A 25,523-nucleotide genomic window follows, 5' to 3' on the forward strand; every position below is an offset into this window, starting at 1 on the left:
AAACTACGTGTTTGCCTGCTGTGGCCGCTGCACCAGACAGGTCTGACCCAGCCTGGCGCAGCAGCCATGGAAAGCAGACACTTCACAGAAGTGCTGGCACGGTTAGCAACGGTGCTGGTGCTACTGTGTCCCCACTCCCATAGAGTCCTTTGGGACTCTATGGGAATGGAGACTTACATTTTGCTGGCGCCTGACTTCCTGGGCCGCTGGACTTGTAATCTCCCGGTGGCACTGGAAAGTCAGGCGCTGGTAAAATATTACGAGTCCGGCAGCAACCAGCCGGTAGCACCGGCAGAATTACTGCTTGTCTCGTAATGAGGCAAAATGTCATAGGAATCAGAAAGGTTAACCTATAGAAATAGGTTTATCTTGGGTACACTTATTAATAAATATTGCAGGGTTCTGGGGGAGGGAGGGCTGTTTCCAGCCTTCCTGAACCTCGAGAAGGCTTTTGATTTAATAGACAGGGCGGTTTAGTGGTACAAGTTGGATAGAGTGGGGGCTCCAGGGAGATTGCTGAAACTGATTAAGGTCTGTTACAGGGACACTAAGGTGGCAGTCTGGTGTACAAGGGCAGGATTAATAGGCAGTTTTTTTAACACCAAAAAGGGTGTAAAACAGGGTTTTCCACTAGCCCGTCTCTTGTTCACCCTGTACATGTCTGATTTTGACCCCGGTAAAGCTGTCCAAAAACTGGGGATTATGGAGTCTAGCACATTATTATACGCAGGCGACTCTGGGGTGGGGGGCTGTTTGCAGCCTTTGTATACCTCGAGGAGGCTTTTGAATCATCAATAGACAGGGTTGTTTTGTGGTATAAGTTGAAGAAAATAGGGGCTTCAGGTGCGGTGCTGAAACTGATTCTGGTCTCTTACAGGGACACAAAGGCGGCGGTCCGGTATACAAAGGCAGGGGGAATTAGCCCTTTTAAAACAGCAATAAGGGGTAAAACAGAGTTTTCCACTAGACCTTTTGTTATTCACGCTGTTTATGGCTGATTTTGACCCCAGTAAAGCCAATGGTAGAATCCTTTGTCAAAAACTGGCGATGATGGAGTATAGCACATTATTATTCGCTGGCGACTCTGTATTTTTAGGTCTCACCCCGAACTCTCTCAAACTGGGTCTGGTATATGCTAATTCCTTCTTTGAGAATTAAACAAAAACAAATGAAAAATTATGATTTTTGGGAAGCGACCCAAATCTTGTAGCTGTAACATAAATGGGGACCAACTGGAAGAAGTAGATACATATTTGTACTTAGGCATGTTGTTCTCTAGATCAGGTAGATGGGATAGCCATATAAAATATCAAGCAAAAACAGCAGCCCTTACGTTAAACCTATCAAGGGGTGGGATTGGATTAAGGGAACATGTCTACATATAGCATATATGGGTGTTAGTCCCTCATTGATGGTCTCCTATCTGTGAGACACTCCCTGAGGTACTTCTTCTATACACGTGGTGTAAGGCACTCTTCATAGCAGAAAATATGGCAGCGGAATAATACCTTGCAACATTGTATGTAAATGTGCATGGCAGGCTATTCTAATTGGTTGGCAACTCGAATCCAACCCTGGACATTTGGCTTGCTAGCAGCACGTATATAGAAATGAAACCAAGCTGCTTGGAGAAACGTCAGCTTTCGCCTTGTTTTTCCCCAATTCGTTCTACCCTCTCATCGGTAGGCCTCCTCTCAATGTCTTCTGTTTGAAGGCTGATCTTGCCAGTCTGCACTGTCTCGGGACATTCGAGGGAGTGTAGGTACACCATTATTTTAGCTTCAGGCTTAGTGAATAGCCCTTGTTTGCAAGCTCTTAGTCACGTTTGAGAAGACCATGAAATTGTCCATCTCGACTGTGCCTTTAACACCATTTGGTTCAATTATGCTGGGTGCAGTTTCTCCTCTTGGCCTTTAGAGACTTGCTCGCTCTATCCCATATTAACGTTATGCCATTTTAATTGTCCAATATTTGGCATCAGTAAATGTTCTTGTTCCTCCTAATGTTTGGGAAATATGTGCTTACACGTGGTCTGCTCATAGTCTTCCTTTGGTTTTTCTCCATCTCTCAAAATAGCATCCTTAGTTCCAAGCCAATGTACTACTTTATTTTGCAAGGGAAAACTGCTTTTTAAAATGCTGGGCTTGTATTTTGAGGTAACCAGGTTGATTGGCATGACCCGTCGTCGATCTTCTTCTAATGATCGTCCTAACCATTGAATATATACCTTTCATAAGCAAGCTTCTATGTATTCTTTCTACCTTGCGTTTTAACGTATTTTACAGTTATTGACCAGTGAGTCACTTCATTTCTTCTTTATGTGCGTAGTACTGCATCATGGAGTATATGTTTCCCTTAGTGCTTCAGTTACGTTGTCATTCTTAAGTATTTTCATATTGTTTCAGCATAGGTTCTTATATCTTCTTTATGACATTCTTTTGCTGTCGTCAAATGTTGGTTTAACACACTGCCAAGCTGTTGAAATGTAGCCATGAACAGAATGGATAAGTACATCCTTCCTCGTAACTTTTCTCAACTATGTCAGCTTGCGGGTACACTCTGAAGGGTTGTCTAAGTGCATATCGTCTCATATACGCAGAGGTGTACAATCATTGCAAGGGTTCAAGCATGGGTTCCCCATCATAGCCCTTCGTCTGTCATCCCAATATGATGGTTGCAAGGGGGCAGGGTTTAGGGAGAAGACAGGTACCTCTGCTACAAACATGTTTAAGCAGGGTCCTGGCTCAATTACTAAAATAAACTCCCCATAAGGCAGAGGGCTGCTGATTTTAGTATGTTTAAACCTATTGCTTCATTCTAAAAGGATAGTTGTAAAACAGGGTTAGACGACGATTTGGTTCACTTGCTCTTCATCGGCCCACAATATCAGGTCCTGAGGAAGGAATGGTTAAAACCACATTTTAAGAGTAAGCTGATTAGAGTTATTAAGGAAGCAATCTCTATGGTCTTTAAATCGGAGGATACCTTCTTCGGAAGACTTGGCTGAATTTTAAAAAAAGCATTAGACATGAGAATGCCTATTTTGCACAATGTGGGAGACTAGATTTATTCTCAACTGCCCCGAAATGTATTAGAATGCCTGGTTTAAAAATGAATGTTTGTAGTTGGAAGATTTTCCATTGGGTTTTAGGATGTTGTATTTATTATGTTGAAATCCGAAATAATTTTTATTTAATTTGATAGAAATAGGTTGGATGGCTGGAGAAGAGTGGGGATACCTAAAACCACAAGGAGAACCCGACATCGAGACACTTAGCAACTGTCTCTGTCTCTCCACCCCATTTAAAACGCATGAGACTGTCCTAGTTAATATAGTGCCACTATCAGCTCTGGTTGATTCCAGCAGCTGACAAACTGCTTTAAGAGCAGACTTGATGTTTGCTGACGAAATATAAATGGGAAAACCAGTCAGGATAACATGTGTCCATGAGGATCAAGAATTCAACCGTAGGAGACCAGTCTCTATTAACATCAGGGGTAAAGAAACCATTATGAACTCAGCCTTAGTACCCAGACCCCTGAGGATACCATTGTTGGTACCAACTTCCCTCGATTTGGTAAGCTAATAGAGGAAATCAATAAGGTACCAGTTAAATATTCTCCTTTTGGTACCTGGGACGAAGAAGGATTTAAACCTGATACCCCTGTCTGGGTCTGGTATGAAAACCTCAGAGAAAGTCCTAAGCAGGATCAGCACAATTGTGACCTCTGGTAAATCTCAGAAGGGGAAACCGGCAGTATTAGGGGATGGGTATGTGATGATTCATCAGGTATCATCACTTCTCCCCAAGGGGGAGCCCTTTCCCATGAGGCTAGGTAGCGTGGCTGCTACCCAATAGTTCCCCTAGGGGTGGTTTAATACAGGAGGATCTCATGGGGAGGGACTCTTCCTCTGGGGACAAGGGAGATCAACTAGGGTACAACCCATTGAACAACGTCACACTCCACATTCCTTAGACCCCCCCTCCATTTAACACCACTATATTGTTTGTTTGTTTATTAATTTGTATGGTAACTGGGCGCCGCATATACAAGGATACTTGAAGCTTAGGTTACATAGTATAATAGGTTACATAGAGATAGAGATATAATGATACATATTATTACATAGTAAGACAGGTTGCATGTAGATAGACGGTGGTAAACCCGAGAAATGCCTGTTTCACGTCACTTCTGTTCATTACCTAGGATTTGTCCTTAGTCCAGAAGGAATTGGAATGGATCCTTCAAAAGTAAAGGCCATACTATCTTGGTTGGCTCCCACATCCGTGAAACAGATTTAATCTTTCCTTGGACTTGCCAATTTTTACCGAAAGTTCATACCGTCCTTCTCTGAAATTGTTCAACCGATCATTGCTCTCTTGAAGAAAGATGCTCCATTTCTCTGGTCTACAGATCAAGACAAGGCATTCCAACGATTAAAGACAGAGTTTACTCAAGCCCCCATCCTGGCTCAACCCGATATTAACTGGCCATTCCTAGTGGAGACGGATGCATCCAATTACACCATAGGAGCAGTACTAAAACAGGAATTTGAGGACAAATTGGAGCACCCCATTGCTTATCTTTCACGAACCCTGACGCCCAGTGAGACTCATTATTCCGTCTTGGAAAAGGAACTGCTAGCCATCTGCCAAGCCTTCACAGAATGGCGACATCTGCTCCTGGGAGCTAGGCATCCAGTCCAGGTCCGTACGGACCATTGAAATCTTCAAGTTCTACAATCTTTGGAGTGTAGGAACAGTTGTCGGGCCCGTTGGGCCTTCTTCTTTGCCCAGTACCAGTTCCACATCCATCATGTCCCTGGATCACAAAACATAATTGCTGATGCCCTTTCCAGACGTCCTGACTATGAAAACTCTGAGCATCGGACCTTTCCAAAGATGTTTCCTCACACGATCTTTGTAGCCCAAGCACTCACCCTCCTGCAGAATATCCAACGCCAAACTCGACTTTCGGACCTCTGGAAGGAGCACAAGAGAAATAACAGATGGAATCTCACAGCTAAGGACGGGTATCTATTCAAAGATAATCGCTTAGTCATTCCCACTCCTGGACTGAGACAAAGGATCACAAGTCTGTCATGATACCTTACATTCGGGACATCGTGGGATAACCAACACTCTCCATCTAGTACAAAGACCGTTTTGGTGGCCCAAGATGAAGGATGATATTAGGATCCATGTCATAACATGCACAGTTTGCAATCAGAACAAACACGATAATAAGAAGCCAGCCAGACTCCTACTCCAACCAGCAATACAAACAAGACCCTGGGAATTCATTGCCACTGATTTTATCGTGGAAATACCACCCTCTAGAGGCTACACAACAATCATGGTCACTGTTGATTTGTTTACTCATATGGCTCATTTTACACCCTTATCCAAACTACCTTCCTCATCAGACCTTGCCGGAATTTTCCTGGAACACATATTCCGACTTCATGGGTTGCCTTCCAAGATCATTTCTGACCGAGGACCTCAGTACATATCTTAGTTTTGGAAGAAAGTATGTCGTATTCTGTGAATCCAACGTGTCTTATCCTCTGGCTACCAACCACAAACCAATGGAGCCACGGAGCGTGTGAACCAGACTCTCGAACAATATCTACGATGTTTCGCCAGCAAAGTTCAGGACGATTGGTCACTCCTAATACCTATGGCTGAATTTGCCTATAACCATTCAGATCATTCAGCTATCAAGACCAGTCCCTTCTTCTGTAGCCAAGGATTCCATCCATCAGTCCTACCCTCCGTACTCCCACATCCTACTCCAGTACCTGCAGTAGACTCCTGGATCGAAAACCTCATCACAGTACATAAGGAGGTTAAGAAATACCTAGAACGGGCCCGAGAAGATGTCAAACGTTATGCTGACTCTAAAAGAAGACCTGGACCTTCCTATTCAGTAGGAGATAAGGTTTGGTTATCCTCGAAGCTCCTTCCTCGACACCTGTGCCCCAATAAACTGGCTCCCAGATACTACGGTCCCTTTTCCATACAAGAAATCATCAACCCAGTGGCCTTTCGACTTTGGTTACCTGAATCTTGGAAAAGAATCCATCCAGTCTTTCACACTTCTCTGTTAAAACCATACATTCAGTCATCCCGAACAGCTCCTAGATCTACCCCTGTTATTGTAAATGATCAACTGGAATACGAGGTTTCCAGGATTTGTGACTCAAGATATCGACGTGGTCAACTACAATATCTGGTTGAGTGGAAAGGGTACCCTTCCAGTGAGCGTACCTGGGAACCCGTGTCAAACATGAATGCTCCCAGATTGGTGCGACGATTTCATCTGATCCATCCGGGCAAACCCGGAGGAGCTGGTTTCCAGAGGAGGCATACTGTCATGAACCGTCATCTATGTCTTTTCTGGACCTCCTGGTCCCTGACTCGCAGGGGATTGCATGCAGTTATCCTTCCAACATGGCCACCCGGAACAGAATGCTCCGGATCAGTCTATGCGTTCCACGCTGATCATCCTACAAAAGAGACACGCCCCCACGGCTCTGTGCGTCTCAACGCTACTGCTACCTGTAGTCGGACGTGCTTAGCCGGAGTTTGATCGGGGCTCTCGCTTGATTCCTTGTTCCCAGTCCCTTGAATTCCCTCCTGTTCCCATTCCTCCCCAATCTCCTGGAAAAGCTTCTGCGCTCGAGTCACGGTCCTCCGTGCCTCCGAGCATACCTTATTTACTTCCTGGAATTACCCTGGACTTTTGGAACGCTCCTGGAAACTGAACCGCTACTCTCACGCTGGACGCCGAAGATCAGTGTTCTGGTCTATACAAATCCCGGACCGTAAAGAAGACGAAATCCCAGAAGGTCGCAAGTATACAACAGAAACAGGTGAGAAGGGTAGAAACTTGTAACACCAGGTCAAAGGCGGCCGACGGGTCAAGAGGGAGTAGCATGGCAGTTTTCCCTTTGTCCTTGGGTTCATCAATTTGGGTTTTTAGGTCGATTAACGCAGTTTCCGTACCATGTTGTGGGCTGAAGCCGGATTGGCGGGAGCCTAAGAGATGGATGGCCTCAAGATAGTTCTGAATTTGCAGGTACACTACTTTGTCGATTACTTTGAGGAGGAAGGGCCTGTAGTTAGTTGGGATGGAAGGGTGCAGAGTCTGTTTGTTTTTAGCAAAGGTAGCACCCAAAACTCTTTTAATTTGCTGGCGACAGTATTGGTCATGAAGGAGAGTGTTAATTAGTTTCGAGATGAAAGGTGCTAAGTCTCTTGCTGCCTCTTTCATTATTTGGGCAGGGCAGTTGTCGCCCTTGCAGTTGAAGGGTTTCAATGATGAGATGATTTTTTCCATTTCATGGATGGATACTTTAGTAAATTTAAAGGGTTCTGGGATACTAAGGGAATTAGTTGGGATGGTCGGTAGAGGGTCGGAATTGGTCAATGAAGCTTTTTTGTCTGCAATCTTATTTTAAAGTAGTGTTATTTTGTTGGCTAAAGCATTCTGTATGCTTGTGCACCATGATTTATCCACACATTGTCAGTGGGCGGGATTGGGGATTCCAATTCTCGTAAAATCACAAATAGTCCCTTGGTATTGGAATTGGCATTAGTGATTCTTTCATTGTAGAGGTCTTTTTTTGTGCAAATGATTTCCTTTTTGTAGTCTTTAGCAAAGTCGGTCAATTTCAGCTTGTTTTCCTCTGACGGAGTGTGGCGCCATAAGGTTTCTAGTTTTTTTTTTGACGTCTCAGGTTTTTCAGATGCGGTGTAAACCATGCATTGAGATGAGCACGTTGTTTGCTTCTGCGCATTTTGATAGGTGCGATCGTGTCTAGAGCCTTGGACATAGTGTTATTGTATGCTTCGACCAGGAGGTTAGGGTAAGAGGCACTTGGGAGAGAGTTGAGCAAGGGTAGGATAAGTGGTAGTAGTTTATCCGTTGTAATATTTTTTTTGCTCCTAATTGGGAGGGGAGGTGCCATGATTTGGTCTTTAGTCAGTTGTCTGGACATGGCTACGGTGAAGGCTATCAGATGGTGGTCAGTCCACAGTTGTGGGGTCACCATAGTGATAGAGGTTTCACAATTCTGGTCACCCACGCAGTCTAAGGTCCTGCCTTTGACGTGGGTTGGTAAGGATACTCTTTGAGTTAATCCTTGTTCGGAGAGGATATTGGCTACTGCTTTCGATTTTTATCTGCATGATCATTAAAACTGAAGTTAAAATCACCCAGTAGTAATAATAAAAATAATAATAATAATTTTGCATTTATATAGCGCTATGAACCCTCAGGTATCTGAGCGCTGCTTTTTATTACCCACGGTGTGTGGTGCTCATTTATCGACCTTGGAAGGATGAAAGGCTGAGTTTGGCCCTGCCGGGATTCGAACCTGCGTTAGCAAGCTCTGCACGGATGTCAAAGCGAGCGAGCGCTCTACTCGCTGTGCCACTTGACCGGCCTCCTTTGGCATTCGTTCTGTCTGCTCTGAGTATTTGGTAATCGTCAGGTACTGCTAATGTAAGGGCTGGGCCAGCAGCATCATACAGCCATGACTCGGTGACAGCCAGGGTGTCGAGTCGTCGGCGTCTCTGTGGTCTTTAGGTGGCGGGAAACCCACCGGTGGATGCTCCTCAGCGCGTGGACGGTCGGGCCTTCTCCAGCGGGAGACAAGCGGATGACGATGCAGGCGAGAGCGTCCGATGATCAATTGAAGTTCTTAGGCAAACGGGAGCACGGCGGCTCCGGTCGGCGACGGCGGTCATCGACAGTGGCGGACAACAGTCTGAGGGCTTCTCCTTGGAGTTCCGCAGCAGTCCCCGTATCGGGTCGACAGCCTGTTGTAGGTCTATCTACCAGGGAGCTTTGGCAAAGATCAGCTGTGCACGATGGTCCCTCGTAGCTCGGGACGGGGGCGCCTAACCAGGTCCTCTCTGGGTCAGTCCTTGGAAACACAGCAGCTTTCAGATTGTGAAGGAGAGCAATAGCAATTCTTCTCATCCAGCAGGGCTTCAAGGTCAAGCGTCAGTTACTCCAGTTACTCGTCGTAGTGGACTTCAGCTTCTGAACACGATTCCTAGCAGTGTGAGGTCCCCAGATATAATGTTGATCTCCCATTCATTCCGCTGGGTCACACTCAAGCATCCAATCACGACTATGGGCATTCATGCAGGCAGGCAGCCAATCAGGCACACGAGGTATTCAGGACATTCACTTCTCTCCAGACACTCACAAAAAGTTATGTGTATTGGGACAAGAACCGAGCCATTCAGCACTCCAAGCTGCATTCATACCGGTTTCGGGCAGGGCCGTCTCAGTCATTGTGTCAACCACCAGATACTAGACACCCACAACACAGAATGCATATTCGTCATACACTCTATTCACCGAGGTCCCACCCACAGGAGGTACCCACAACATACATCACCGAGAAGGCTCCAGCTAGTCTGGCCAGGCCTTCACAACAACACCATATGTGGCATTTCCACCCAACAGTCAGTCAGGGGGAAGGGACAGAGTCAGGGCTTCCCAGGACTTTGGGAAAACAAGGTAATGGGTAATAGAAAGCAAGGGCCACCGGGGCCATCTTGTTTTCCATCAGGAATCAACTGATCCCAATGGCAGGGCCGGGGTATCCCAAAATGGAGGATACTCCGCGCACCTGTCAAATTCAGCATGGAGCTGCCACCAGCCCATACCCTACTCTGTGGGCCACCCACAGGTGCCCAAAAACATACACTAGGGGCACAGGGTTGTACCCCCACCCATGGGTGCCATAAGGGTATCCCACGGGTCCGTTCACCAAACCAAAAGAAAGAGCTGCACCGCCAGGAGGCCCGCATGAACTCCTGCGCCGGAAACACGACAGAACACACGATAAAAATCATTAAAGGACAAGGATACGGAGGCCCTGTCCCTCCGATGCATTTCCAGCATCACACTAGTGCATAGAGGTGTAAGTGGAATAGTATCCATTTTTGTCTTGTGAGGAAGGAGGGATGTAGAGGTCAGTGGTCCCAATGGGGTCTCCATGACCGGACTAAGTATGGATTTGAGAACAGTGGTATTTGTGTAGTTTTTAAGGATGGGCATCAGATATTTGCAGTTTGAGAGTAGACCAATGTATTTTAGTGGTACCTGGTGTAAAGCAAAGACAGAAAATACTAGGATGAAGAAGAAGAGCATAGAAAACATGAGGATTACTGTCTGTGCTAGTACTGAGATGAGGTGGCTCACAGGAAGCATGAGGAATACCAAGAAGCCATTGACAAAAGGTTTTAACTTTATGCTGGGGCGGATTAAACCTTAGTGGAAACAGCAGAAGGACTGGAGAACCTGGGAGATTCGAAGTCAGCACTCAACCCGAAGGGAGGGTTCTGCAGAGGATGCAAGTGAGGTGTTGAGGGAGTCTGCGACGGGACCTGGTCAGCAGGACCGAGCCCAGTGGGAAGCGGGCAAGGCAATGGCATGCCCTCCAGGAGGAGGTGGACGGTGAGGTCCCCTAATGGTATGACTGCAAGGAGCCACAACAGGCAGAGTTGCTGCAGAAGCTGTGATGAAGCAGACGGCTGCAGGAAGCAGGAAGGAGACCAACACCAATCACTGGAGAAACTGGCGCTGTGCGAGCAAGTCCCAGAAGGTAACGGGAAGCACGGGCAGACCAGTAGGGATGTGGTAGGAGTATAGAGGTCACTGCTTCATGCTGGGCAAGAGTAAAGCCTTTCAGAGGGCTATCAAATGTCTGAGCCCCATAACAAGGTGAAGAGTCCATCTGAGGACATCTTCCTCATATTAGTGGCAGAGATGAGTCCACTGACCACCAGAGAAGGGTCTGGGACCCCAAAAGAAGAGAGCCAAGCATCTGAGGAAACCTCCCTCATATCAGTGGCAGAGATAAACCCACTGACCACCAGAGAAGGGTTTGGGACAACAACAAAAGAGAGCCAAGCATCTGAGGAAATCTTCCTCGTATCAGTGGCAGAGATAAGCCCACTGATCACCAGAGAAGGGTCTGGGACCCCAACAGAAGGGAACCAAGCATCCAAGGAAATCTGCATTGTATTAGTGGCAGAGATGGGCCCACTGACCACCAGAGAAGGGCCTGGGACCCCACTGAAGGGAACCAAGCATCCAAGGAAATCTTCCTTGTATTAGTGGCAGAGATAAGCCCACTGACCACCAGAGAAGGGTCTGGGACCCCAATATAAGTAAAACAAGCATCAGAGGAAACCATCCGCACAACAGTGGCAGAGATAAGCCCACTGGTGGTCAGAGAAGGGTCTGGGACCCTAAAACCACTGAAACAGGCATCTGAGGAAATCCTACTCCTCGCAGTGGCAGAGATCAGTTCACTGGAATCCAGAGAAGGATTTAGGACTTTGCTGATATAGTGAAAGAGTACTAAGATGACCCCAAAGTTGAAAAATAACTCTCTCAAACACCAGGACAAAGGAGTCATTCTCCTGGTGAAGAAAGAGAATCCTTTCAAGTTCACTGACGATACACCAGGGGAATGCAGTCGTTCCCCCTGGCCTTGTTGTGAACTACATTGGAGAGTGCAGACCAGTACCAGGAGAAGGGAGTCATTATCCTGAAGAAGGAACTTTCTGTTAGATTGCTACAAGCCAGGGGAACAGAGTCATTCCTGCTTGCAGCTTTTTGCAAGAGAACATTTTGGGAACGACATCCATATACCAGAAGGGCTGTAAGCATCAAATTGGCAATTGATACGGCCGACCCTGCCAGTAATGGCCCGCCACCCAAATTTAGGGCTGAGTGGAGCGAGGGTCCCTTTACACAGGTGGCAGGATGTTACCCGTGGTGGTAGGCCTGCCCCCTCGGGTTATATCGCCATTAGCTTCCGTGTAGATGATACAGGTGTGTTAATGGTGCGTTTTAATAAAAAGAAAAAAAAGAACTCTTACCTTTGCGAGTGCAGAACCGTGTCTTTCTTTAGTCCATTTCCATAATGATGAACGTGACATCATCAACAAGCAAACCGGACTCAGAGAAAGAAATGCAGCGCCAGCCACAAGGTAAGATTTCTTTTTTTTAATTAAACACACCCTTTGAAACGACGTGTGAGCTACGCGGGTGGTAAGCAATGAGGGCAGGGAACCGGAAGGGGAGCGCAGGCCAGCAACACTCAGGCTGTTCAGAACACATGCTTATACCAGCGAATACAGCCTGCATTCCGAGCTTCCTGATTGGCTAGCACCCCAGGTTGCTAATGTTCAATATATTGCCTATATACACTTCACTATGCCCTTCCCTTCATCTCCCCTGCTGACCATCCAGTAGTGGTCGATGCCTAGGATAATTCAAACTGAATTATGTGGCCGCTTTCTAAGCTGCTATTAGGCAGACAACTCTCGTCTGCAGTTCGATCAAAACGCTGCAGTTAGAAGACTTTGTTACTCAGAAAACAAGTCTATCGCCCTATTCTTAAAGTATCTTCATTGGCTGCCTGTCAGACAGAGAATTGAGTTCATAATACTCTGGTTTTTAAGTGCATTTGTGGACTAGCTCTGCCATATCTATCCAAAAAGGTTTGATTAACCCATTTAGCAGACCCTCTTTGATCTGCTGGTCATCTCTTATTGTTGACCCTACTTCTCAGTATATTCACAGGGGTTGCAGGCGTGTGGTTGTATTGGGGAAATGTATCAGCAGCTGCACACACGCAGTTCATTCTGCCTGGCTGCACATTATAAATAACACAAATCCAAGCCCTTAACACACACAATCCCTTTGGAGTTTAAACTGTGTCCTTCATTTCTGTTATCTGGTGGGGTTTTGTAAGCCTAATGTTCCCTATCTGCACAGCCTCTTAGAGACAACCACTTGCTATGTGAGACAGTGACCTACCCAAGGCATGGATTATTTACTCGAGGGGCAGGGCAGAAATGATGCTATCCCCGACAGTCTCCAAGGGTTGATGAGGGTAGCTTGTTCTCGCAGAGTGGTCACCAGAATAACCAACTAACATTTACACCTGACGTTTGCTCACTCAGATGGTTCGTGAGTATGGTTCCTTCTATCGAGGAACCTCCCGCAAACACCTGCATTTGAATGTTGGTGTAAGTTTGTTCTCTAGTGTGGTTGGTGAGTGTGGCTTCTTTAGTCAGGGTGTCTAGGCTTTGCAGTCTTGATTGACATTTGAAGGTAAATGTTAGTGTGGGTGTGAATGTGGATGATGATAATTGTATGGACTAGATTGAAAGATGTGCGGTGAAGTGAGAGTGTCTGTTAATAAGGATGAACACATGCATGAGGATGTGGATGTGTGCAGTGATGTGGATGTGGGAATGTGTGGTTTGATGGATATCGGCCTCCCTCAAACTTGAGCAGGACCACCTAAGGTTCCGGGAACAACTCAAGACCTTAATTTTTGCTTCTGCTTTCTCTCTCTCTCTCCACTGCTGATGCTTCCTACCAGAGCGACAAAGACCTACTTGCTATGGGTTACATCGAGCGCCGCATCTCTCCAGGTTCCTTTCCATTGTTCATCTGGCTACCATGGAAAGGGAGGAGGGAGTATGTGCAGTGCCATTGCCAGAACCATGGTGGCCATTTTCTTTGTTTAACTTTTTTTTAATATCTTTTTAATGGCTACCATGAATAGGAAGAAGAGACCACATGTAGTCCCTTCTTCCCGGTCCATTGCGGTCATTTGGTTTCTTTTTTTGCGAGCTAAGAAACAGCTTTCTTGCAGTTTAGCAACTCGGGAAAAAACACTCTTAGTACCCAGGTACAACGTGCCGGGGAACTTAAAGCAATAGAACCCGGTCTGGTAATGCCAGCAGGGCTTGTTAAAGCCCTCACTTCACTCGAGCTTGTAACTATCGCCCCCTAATGCACTCCCTCCTCAGGTTCTATTGCTTAATTAGCCTGTGGACCTCCATCCAGTAGGTCAGGGGGTGCTTCAGCACCTCCGGCCCCTCTGGTGCCAGAGCAACTGATAGAGGGTGAAAAGCAGAGGTCCAAGAACTGATCCTATGGGGACACCAACAGGGGTGATCAGAGGTTTGCAAAGTACATTTTAAAGGAGTAACCTCCCAGGCATGATGCAATCCAGGCAAGAGCAGATATCCAAAACCCAAGGTCCTGGAGATTGAGGAGGAGAAGGGAGTGATTGAGGGTGTCAAAAGCAGCATAGAGGTCCAAAAAGATGAATATAGAATAGAGTTTTGAGTGGAAAAAATTGGAGAGAAAGTTCGAGACATGCATGCTCTTAATGTGCCAGGATCCTGATTAAAACAGTGCACTGCTTCTCATGTTATTTGTTGAGGAAGGACATCAGTGTTTAGACCTCTGATTTGAACGGACAATGAAACGCCTTCACTACAGAAGAGTGTGTAGCCTGCATAGCATATTACTGTTAATATACATACAATGCACAAGAGTTAAGTTGCCATTTGTGGATCCAGGATACATTTCTTCTAGTACTGGTATCTTCAATTCACCACGGTGTGATCATTGGCAGATTTCTTCATCTCTCTGTGCCGTATTGTCCTGCTTTAGAGAAATCTTTAGCGTTTATAAACAAACCAACCAAAGCTATTAATCCACATATGAATAAATGGACATTTTGATATGAGATCAACTCTCCCATTTCTTGTCAGTCATTTTATGATTTGCACACGTTTTCTTATTCTTCCACTACATATTATTGGAAGGTAAAGAATTTAGCATGATTTCCCCTAGAATTTTCTGTATTGAATATTCAAAATGTAGGCATTTTAGGAATTGTTTTGAGCTTTCATGCATTTAAATAGCTCATGTTGGCGTGGCATGCTGCCTCATATCCCCATTTATAAAATCCCACCCCACTATTCTGGGGAAGGAATAGACAGCGTGGTATTCAGAAATTGATATTTAAAAAAAAAAAAGAATAATGTAACTTCAAATTATTTGGTCTCCAGCTTTACATCATGGAGGTCAACACAAAACATAGGAAAAACAATAATCAACCAAAAACAATAACCCAATGACCTACCTATATGAATCTCACGATTATCAGTCCACACCAGCATTCACACTAATAGTCTACAGATATATAGGGGCTCATTTTGTACTCCCCCAGATCCCTCTATGAGGCTAGGGAGGTGAGGCTGCTACCTAATAGTCCCCGTAGGGGTGATAATACGAGGGAGGACCTCATAGGAGGGAAATCCCCTCTTGGAGCTAAGGACGACAACCTGGGTCACCACCTGCACAACCCTACCATCACCTGAAAGCGCTTTACACCACCACCACCGCTTCCTCTCCTGATAGTACAACCATATACTATTGCAATACACTGACTGTACCCTATGTACCATTTACTGAGATGAAGAAGAGCACAAGGAATATGAAGACTCCACGATATGCAAGTACTGACATGAGGTGGCTCACAGGAGGCATGGAGTGTGCCAAGAAGGCATTGCCAACAGGTGTTGGTGTTATGCTGGGGCAGAAACAGCCCTATAAAGTAGGAATAGAAGAATGACACAATGTCTTCCTGCATCGAGGACCCCGGCAGTTTAGAATCCCATGTGAGAGTAGAACCGGCTGCGTATTGGATGCCAGTGAGAGGCTGTTGGAGTCCAATGGGGGTACAGCAGGAGTGGACCCCACTGCCATGATTGCGGAGAGAAGCAAAGGCGTGACCTTATCAAGGTGGAACGTTCGGTCCAAAAACAACACAAAGCCCTGAGAAGAAGAGGTCAGCGGAAGCCCTGTGGGACTGCCGAAGAGAAGGTATAGAAACAGGAAAGCTGCCGAGGTGAAGCACAATCCCAGGAAGAATCATTGTGGTGCTTGACCCTGCATTAAGGTAAAGGGAGGAATAGGGAGACCCAGCAGGGATACTGGAGTGGCAGAGTAAAGAGTACATCCAAGGAGTGTTTCCTTGTTGCAGTGGCAGTCTTAAGACCACTGATGCAAACACAAGTGAAGGGTGCATCCGAGGAGTGCTTCCTCGTCACAGTGGCAGTCATAAGACCACTAAGCCAAGCACAAGTGAAGAGTGCATACAAGGAGTGTTTGCTCATCACAGAGGCATTCATAAGGCCACTGACCCACACACAAGTGAAGAGTGCATCCAAGGAGTGTTTCCTCATCTCAGTAGAAGTCATAAGACCACTGACCCAAACACAAGTAAAGAGTGCATCAGAGGAGTGTTTCCTCATCGTAGTGGCAGTCATAAGACCACTGACCCAAACACAATCAAAAAGTGCATCCGAGGATTGTTTCCTCATTGCAGTGGCAGTCAGAAGACCACTGACCCAAAGCCAAGTGAACTATGTAACGAGAGGAATCTTCCCCATCCCATTGGTAACCACACGGCTACTGGTAGAAGGATTTGGAACTTGGGAGCAATCTCCCTTGTCCCTGTAAGAGTATCAAAGCTACAGAAGTAAGGATTTGTGCAGCATATTGGCAAAGTGATTTCCCTCATCATAGTAGTTGGCATGGAGCTAATTCTAAGGTTAACCAACAAGAAAAGATTCCTCAAATGAACCAGACAAGTGAAACCTTTTGAGATGTTCTCAAAAGGGCCCAAAGAGAGCTACAACATTTGCAGCGACATTTCTTCCATGAGAGGGGCTGAACCAGGAGAAGGGAGGGATTAATCTGGTGATCCAAGGACTGCCGACAGAGGTGTGAACTATTGCGTGCCAGGAGAAGGGAGACATTCTCCTCGACTTTTACCCTTACAGAAATACTTTCAAATACCAAGAGTAGGAACGCATTCTCCTCGTGCAAGAACTTTACTTTGTTTAGATCTTCATGAGTTTAAGTGTTAGGGTTAGGAGTAGGGTTTTGACAAGGACAGAGAACGTGATCATTTGGTAGAATTTCTGACACTTCCTTAGTTGTCTAGGTTGAGGCAGGGAAACCCCTCATAGAAATAGGGATATTTAGGTTTTCATTGATCAGTCTATAAGCAAGCAACATGACCCCACCTTGTCAGACTCATTCTTCTTATCCCATACAGAAGTCACAGGGCATGTAAAATATCAGCACCTTTGTCCCTGTTCTCGTACTGCCCTTTATCTTCCTTGATTTACATTGGCCAATCTATATAGACAGTTTGGGGTTGATTAGAGTTTAATTTACCTGCTGAAATATGACTTCTGATTTTGAAGAATCAGCTGGGTACTCGGTCAGCCTGGAATAATTCCTTCAGCAAACCCTCTCTCCAGGTGGCTAACTATAAACCAAATTCCAAACATAGATTGTTCATCCTTCTCTCAGTGGACTAATTTCTAATCTACAAAAAATTGACCTTGGTGGTGAGGTTGGAAAGATACAACTAACAAATGAATTCAGTACAAAAATAATTTTAGTACAGATACTCAAACCATGCAATTTATAAAAGTAAATCACAATTTTGACATCCAATTAATTCCACCATTCATACCCATACTCACAATCACACAACCAATGTCAACTTAAACAATACTAAAGGTCAACCCTTGAGTAGAACCCTTTTTATATATCAACACAGTATTTTGTTTTTCCACACCCGTATCCACTATGTGTGTTTCCGTACAATAGCAACCGAGGCTGGAAGTTAGTGGCCTCTAACCATCCTTGGCGCCGCAACACTGCCCTGCTTCCCATTTGGTGAAAACCAGTATATACAATGTCTCTTGCAATGGAGATGGCATGGTCTGATGTGGCTACCCGTTGAAGCAGCAGTGAAAGCTCTTAGTCAAACTTGTCACCCTGGAGAAATTCCAGGATTTCTCCCTTCTTAAATCAAAGCTCACGATGATAGCGTTAGAGAATCGCTAGTGAAGTAGCCGACTTTATGGTCGTTGTACAAGTAGATATAACCCTTTCCAAATTCATCGAGCTGTTTGCCTTCCTTGTCTGGGGGCACTATGCAGGGGATAAAGGGTTGGTAGAATGCTTACTTGCTGCTGCAGAAACAACAGAGTCTGGGCAAGGGTGCGTGTGCAGGCATTTTGCCATGGAATCTGGCACCTTGTATTTTTTCTCTAGGTGGTCTTTCTTGGGTGGCGCCGAGAAGGGTTTTTTCATGACCAGGAGACCACCTTCCCATATATCTTCTAGCATGGGAATGGCAACCATAGACTTCCTGGAAGATTCCCGTCTCTGATAAAACAAAAACTACTTTTTTCTGTTCCTCAGGTATAAGATCAAACAGCTTGGATGCCCGTGTCATGAGTGAATGAAAGGAATCCATTTCATGGCGGCGAGTCTCTAGGCAGTAGTTCAGCTGGCTCACCATTGCCCAGCACTTGGTCTTCAAACTCATCTGTGGTGTATGTGACTGTAGGTCTATCTGATGGATAATCGTCAGTGACGGTATCAGTGAGGGTGACAGGTGGCAGAGATGGAGCCTGTGGAAGAGGTCTAGATGGTGGGGAGAGGGCTAAACTCTCTCTTGCTGGGAACTCACAGGGTTGCCCTTGAGAAGGCAATGATGGGGCAGGAAGTTGATGCTGGAGCTCGGAAACCAGAGTTTACAAAGTGACATTATGTCCATAGACAGGTCTCTGGAGCCAGAAGGAGTCCCCATTGGGAAAGTTTTGCTTGGTGTAGGTTGTGCCACTATAGGTGGTTGAGTAGGAGGAGGTTGAGTAGGGCCTTTAAGTGTAAGAAGGCCTTGTTTTGGAAGAGCTGGAGGAGGCATGCTGGGAAGAGGCGGGACAGCTCTTTCTTGTTCTTCCTCATAGTTGTAGCAAATAGTCTCCAGAGGCTCAATGTCAGATTCCTCACCCTGCTGTAACAGTTGAGGGGCCATGTATGGACGGGGGTTGTAGGCGGTACTTAGGGAGCCAGTACTTAGGGAGCCAGTACTTAGGGAGACAGTGAAAACCGTGGCTGAGCCCGCTTAGGCCTTGATAGACATGCCAAAGCATGTGGTACTTTCTGTCGACGCTCACTCCTCTTGGGAATGTGGAAACCCTGGGCCTCTGGACTAGAGTCGCAGACGATGAAGATGATGGTTTAGACAGCAAAGACATCAAAGTTTTTGTCATCAATGAGCTTGTCGATGGAGTAGCAATGGCCTTGCTCATCATTATCTTGGTCGTCAACAAAGTGGTTGACGAGGTGGCCGATGGGGCTGTCAATCCAATCATCGACAACGTGGTGGTGGTCGTCGAGGAGGCCTTTGTCTTTGTCGATGATGATTTGGGCTCACTATGGGTCATCGAAGGGGTAGTCGTTGACGAGCACCACTTCTCTGAAGAGTGCTTAGACGATGAACTTGTAGACAAAGGTGTTTTAGGAGCTGAAATGGTTGACGAGGGGCCCATAGGTGTAGACGGGATGGTCAACAAGGTGGTCATTTCTGGAGCAGCCTGAGCATGTGATACATGTCCCTTCTTTGCAGACAAATGAAGGCATCAGATAGGATTGAAACTCCAGCGGTGAAAAGGGCTGAAAAACGTCACCGTTAACGGATCACCTTTGTCGCAAAGCATTGGGAACCAAACCACAAGATGTTGAAGAAAGATATCATCAAAAATAGATTCAAAAATATCAAATTTCTGAAGAGAAAAATTGAGGATTCCCAACACTTAACATGCAGTAAATAAGCTGAAGATGGCCACCAGGGGTGGAGCTAACATGAACTCTCTAAGTAGCTGTGGGCAGTAAGACCCAAAGGGACACGAATAGAGTACTAAAGTGACAAGCAATTTTAAACTTTAAAGATCAACTGCTTTCATTTACTGAGGATTCCTAGCCTGATGACAGGAAATATTCAATGAGCATGTGAATCCATGAAAGATCCAATGCTGGAAAACCCCTGTCTACAACATGTCAACATTTCGTGTCAATCTGAGCTTGCATATTGACACGGTGATTATTTTAATGATTAAACATTTGATTTAAGATTTCCATCATGTTACAGTCTATTCATGATGATAGTGTGGAGTTGATGAAGTTTTCCAGGAGGTGGTAGTGGTGGTGCAATGACCACATACTCCTTTTTCATGATATCAATGTGTCCTGAGAGCAGATACATTTTGCTGTGCAAAGAGATCAATAAACCTTCCCTTAACCTGTGATAATTGAGTTTTTATGGGATGCCTGGAGCTTGATAAATTATGACAAGCCCTTTGAAGCTGATAACTCAAATCCATTAGTGACCTCTGGCAGAGGGTTTATTTGCAAATTATCTTCTGAACAAGCTTGAGCAGACCACCAAGGTCTTTGTATGTGCTCTTCATGTCTTCTTATTGAGAGTTCCTGATCCGGGCTAGGCCTGATAAGTAGAATATTCAAAGAGTTTCCAGTTCCCCTCTAAGCAAAATAAATATGTCTGGGGCAGAATTCACAGTGCATTTGTCCATTTACAATTGCATTTCACCGTTAACAAGAGAGTGATATATTTTAAGTAATAAAATACATTTCCTTGACACGTTATCCAAATTATAAGGACATGTTTAAGAAATTCAATTCTTTTGATCTTCAGAGTTGAGAGAATCCCTGTTTTTGGACCCAGGGTGGGTTCTTATGTTGATATTTTTCAGGTACATGGGCCTTGTCCTGATATTTTTACATAAAGAAAGTTCCTGTTTAAATATACTCCATTCCCAAAATATCATCAACACAAAAAGGCAATAATTGAAGAAATGTATTGTTACTGTGATTTATTGAATTCGAGCTAACCACTGTTCTCACCATTTCTTCAGCACTGATGAGTCAGTCTTTAAATACTATTGAAAGACACACAAAACCTTGGAAATAATGTTAAGAGTGCACGCACACCTAGTTTGATATTGCATGTTTCCAGAGTTATCCTTCTGTAATAACATTGAGCAAGAGGCACAGATTTCCAACAAATGACATCATTAGTGACTGGCTCCACTCTTGCTCTTTCAGGAAGGCCTTTTTTCAATTCACTTTATTGTAGGCCGTAACCCATTGCTGAATATTTCTTCACAGCAGGTATCAAAAGGAGTTAATTTTTGACATCATTTACCATTGGAAAGGTTCAATGTTATTAAAATGAGTCTTTAAAAAAGTATCTCGGGTTTTTAAAAGCATGTTTTCAACAATGCTACCCGTTTGTGGCTGTTAGAATTCTTTTTTATGATCCATTTTATTTTTAAACAAATTATTGCAGATCGTGTATGTATTCTTGTAGAGAAATTCATTTAATCCCATGTATTGTATTACAGATTGAATTTGATACTATAATAAATGAAATATTCAGCAGTGTAAGAAACTGATTTCTGAGATTGAAAGTGGCAGGGGTGATTCTTGTGCTCAGCTGTGTGAATAGTGTAGTATACTGCGTTATTGCTTCATCCATGCTTGATCAAGAACTCTTCACTATTTCCACACCTTAAAGGAGCTCCACCATTTGGGCATTCATCACATGCCTTCATGAACATAGCAAAGAAAACATTTGCTCAACCGAGGAGCAGCAGAAAGGAAAAGCAAATAAAAAAAAAAAAGTACCTTCAAGAGTGCTGAATACAGACTTTACCACAAAGCCCCCATAGATACCAGAATAGCAGTCTCTGCGATGGTGCCAAAGCTAATATTCATGCATAGTAAGCAGATAAAAATTAACCATTGGCAATAGAAATGGTGGAACGGCAACCCCTTAAATGCACAACCACGTTCATGTTCATGGCGGTCAAACATGAACATGGTGCGTGAAATCCATGCCTAAAACATTTTACAAATGGTTTTGAGCACCTTCCCCTTCCATAGATTTGTTTCGGCAGCGACAAATATTTGAAAGACCAAGTCTGCCTCTCCCATCTTACCTGTAAGGGGAATCCAGCAGCATTTTGATTTTGATGCAGGCACAGATTCTTTGGGATCCTATGGAATCTGCAGGTTTTTCCCACCTGCAAAAAGCAGGAGGTTCTGTAGAAATCCGTGTGGATACATGTTGGGAGGAATTTACGACTGTTTACATGTTTAAGTGTAACCATTCACATGAACAATCATTATTGCATGGGAGGGCTGCATACGCATTAATCTACATGTGAGTTATTCTCTGACTGCTGAAGTGCACACATTAAACAGAAACAGGTGCAAAACAACTGGCTTCATCATAGCGCAATCATTTCATTTGCAGCCTGCTACCGTGATTCAACCAATCAAAGTAAAGGCTCGTACAGAAATAACGCACATACATACCAACATGTCACAGGGAAAAACACCTAAACAGATTTGATTATGTAATCGGCAACAAAAGCTGGTCTTAAAAGTGCAAATGACTGCATGTTATCTTTTGTTTTTCAGACAGAGTAATGAGTGCAGACGGGCCATTGTGGGCCATTGCCTCCATTGTGCTACTTGGAGCTTTAGTGACGTTGTGCACGAAGTGTCGAAATTCCAGTAAGAAACTTTGCTTTTTATTGCAATGCATGTTTGCCCAATATGCACAAACATCTGCTTCATGTGTAAACTATATTTATTTATAGAGACATCTTATATTTGCATTTATGTATTTAGTTCCAATCCACCTCCACAGCGCTCAAAGGCCAGGTATAACTTTAGTGAACACGAATACATTGAGAAAGAATTGATAGAGCTCCAGAGTCATGCTTTAGAAACTTTTTATCGGTGCAAGTGCAATTAGCATTAGGGCAAAAATGTCCCTTCTGCAAAAAAACAGAAACATTCTTTCAGTGGAGTTTTGGACCAGGGCAAAGGACTAGGACAAACATTGCCTTAGTGTAAAAATGCACCCAAGAGGTAATTGTTTTATACTAGAGGAACATTTCTGAAATGCTGCCCCAGAAGTCAAAGATTCTAAGAATAAAACAAGCAAAAATGGGAATAATTGCACGCAAAAAAATCCTAGAAGATGATTGTGAAATTTCATGCGAAATCTCTCTACTGCTATGTACGTTCCCATTCCTCCTTAAATGTGGGTGTTACGTCCTTCGGGACGGGACCAGAGCATTTTGTAGCACAAAACAAACAAATGCTTGTCCTATTTCTATTTCGTGGGCCAGAACGCATGCTTGACCACAGGCTCCACCTCCCCATCGTGCCAGATGCTTCAGCACAGCGGGTGATTTTTCCCACCCTTTTTCTTCTGTCAGAATGATTTCCCCACGTCTCTGGCATGGCAGTCTTTTTTGGCCCACTTATGCCGGGACAAAAGGGGTTTGCATCCTGCATGCCATGTTCCAGAAGGTACTCGGCGTCGGATCTACACGCGCTCTGCTTGGAGTGCCTGGGCCAGGATCACAGGCGGGATGTGTCTATTGCTTGTGACGCACTTTCAGTGCGGATTCTAACTCGACATCTCTAGCGATGGGAAGAAGTCTTCCGTTAGGTAGTGTTGGAGCACATTTGAGGATTCAAAGTCTTCCGTCAGGTAGTGCTGGAGCACATTTGAGGATTCGTTGCTGTGAAGAAACATCGACCAGTAAGTGACTTCCTCTTCAGGGAACCCGGCCTGGTGGTTTCTCTTTGGAGGTCCCTGGTCGCTGGAGGGGCCACTCATTCCCTAGCAGTACCGGCACTAGTCCTGAGGCGCTCGAGGATAATTTTGATACCGGAGCTCGCTCCGAGGCTCTCCACTCAGGGGCTAACACTCTTACCGGCAGCACAGAGGTTCCCCCGGCGGGGACTAATTGTACCAGGGTCACCCCTGAGACTTGCTCTAAGAGGGCTAAAGTCAGTACTGGCAAGTCTGAGGTATGCCCGCCGGGGCGAAATCTACTGGAGCTATCCCTGAGGTTCCCTCCAGCAGGGATAATTTTCCTGGCAGCACTGAGGCTCCCCAGGGAGATACATGTACTGGGGCTGTCCAGAGGATACCTCTTTGAGCGCTTGGCCTAATACCGGCATCGCTGAGGATCCTTGTCAGAGGGCTAAGCACAACAATGTTTGAACCACCAAAAACCAGTCAGTGCTGTCGCAGCTCAAAATAGACTCTGCTTCCTCAGGCGTTCTAACTTATGCAATTTCGTCAGCGTCTTTGGCGCCGAAGGAGTGACCCAAAATGTATCTCCATTCCTAGTGCATCATTGGAACGTGATCCTTCGGGGTCGGTTCTGAGGGCCTTAGGGGGAGAATGATCCCTTTGCTCTCCGGGTAGAGTGGTCGGCTCTGACTAGAATGCCCCTGCCTGTCACCTCCTCACCGCTCTATTGTTATGGGAAGATCTCACAGAGTTCCAGAAGTTCATTTCTCAATACCAATTGGACGAGTTCAAGGGCGTTCTGGCAGATCCTAGAACAGTCACGCAGGACTTCTCAAAGCAGCTGTGCAGCATGTCGACACATCAGATAGGGGTGTGACGTAGGGGCAGACTTGAGCAGGCATGCGAGGCTGCACGCTACAAAATTCACAAGGGAGGTGCAGGATAAGGTGCTTGACTTCCCATTTGAGGGGGTGGATCTATTCAACAGCTCGACGAGCTGGCTAAAAAGAAAGCCAGTACCCTCATGGCAAAGTCGCTGTCAGTGTTGACAAAGTTGGCCCCCTCTGAACAAGTGTCTTCGTTCTGATTGAAGGCGCGGTACAGGTCTTTTTCTGGATTCAGGGGATTCCAGGAGTGAAAGGTGAGACTACTGGACAGATCGCCCAGTACACAGTGCAAAAAGCAACAGAAAACTGCTACGAGCTCCTTCACCGACAAACCAACCAAATGATGGCATTGCTCGGTCTCACAGGACTCCTATGGGGGGAAGGATCTCCTTCCACTTGGAGGCCTGGAGCACCGTAACCAAGGACTTGTGGGTGCTGTCTGTCACCAACAGGGGGTTCAGGCTCCCTCTTCATCCTTACTCCCTTGCGTCCCCCATTGAAGCAGTCTGGGTCCTCTCTTGGGGCAGAGGTTTCCAAGCTCCTAGAAATGAGGGCGATAGAGAGAGTTCCAGCCCCATAAATTGGACAGGGGTTCTATTCCCGTCTGTTTATGGTGCCAAATTCCAAAGAGGCAGGCCTGCACATCATTCTGGACCTTTCAGACTTCTATTCTTTCCTCCCACTTCAGAAATTCAAGATGATCACCCCTGTGCAGATCCGGTCGGCCCTGCAGCAGGTTGAACTGGATCTGTGCCATGGATCTGAAAGATACTAACCTGCATATCCCTAAATGGGCCCCTCATCTGAGGTATTTCAGATTCTCGGTGGGGGAGGACCTTTTTCAGTTTTTAGACCTTCCATTTGGTCTCAACTCAGCAGCCGGATTGTTTACAAAAATCATGCATGCAGTGGCCTGCTTCCTCCGTCTCCAGGGAATTGATGTCTATGTGCACCTGGGCGACTGGCTGGTAAGGGGGCTATGCCCAGAGAAAGTGAACTCTCACCTTCGTTATCTTCTGGACTTACTTTACAACCTAGGTCTTTCAGTTCACTAGAAGAAGACAAACCTAACCCTGTGTCAACGCTTGGTCTTTATAGGCTTCCTTTGGGACACTCAGGAGGCCAACGACTTCCCGATGGCAGAGAAGGTATCGGACATTCAGGAAACCTGCTCCCTGTTTCTTTCTTCCAGCAGAGACATGGCATGATGGTTTCAAAGGCTGTTGGGGCTGATGGCTTCTTGCGTCCAGGCAGGCCCACTAGCCAGGTAGAAAATT

At 45.5% G+C, this 25,523-nt stretch overlaps 1 protein-coding gene across 3 annotated transcripts in view; it reads left to right on the forward strand.

The window, feature by feature from the left end:
* Positions 1-25,523, forward strand: part of LAT2 (linker for activation of T cells family member 2) — a 320,642-nt gene that overhangs the window by 121,785 nt on the left and 173,334 nt on the right. For all 3 annotated transcript variants that reach the window (XM_069614739.1, XM_069614737.1, XM_069614738.1), the window contains exon 2: positions 22,222-22,317. In XM_069614739.1, coding sequence (XP_069470840.1) covers positions 22,222-22,317 — 96 coding nt within the window. The remainder of the gene's footprint in view (positions 1-22,221; positions 22,318-25,523) is intronic.

Source organism: Ambystoma mexicanum, chromosome 9 (genome assembly GCF_040938575.1).
Source record: "Ambystoma mexicanum isolate Mex_15411 chromosome 9, UKY_AmexF1_1, whole genome shotgun sequence".
NCBI classification, from domain to species: Eukaryota; Metazoa; Chordata; class Amphibia; order Caudata; family Ambystomatidae; genus Ambystoma; species Ambystoma mexicanum.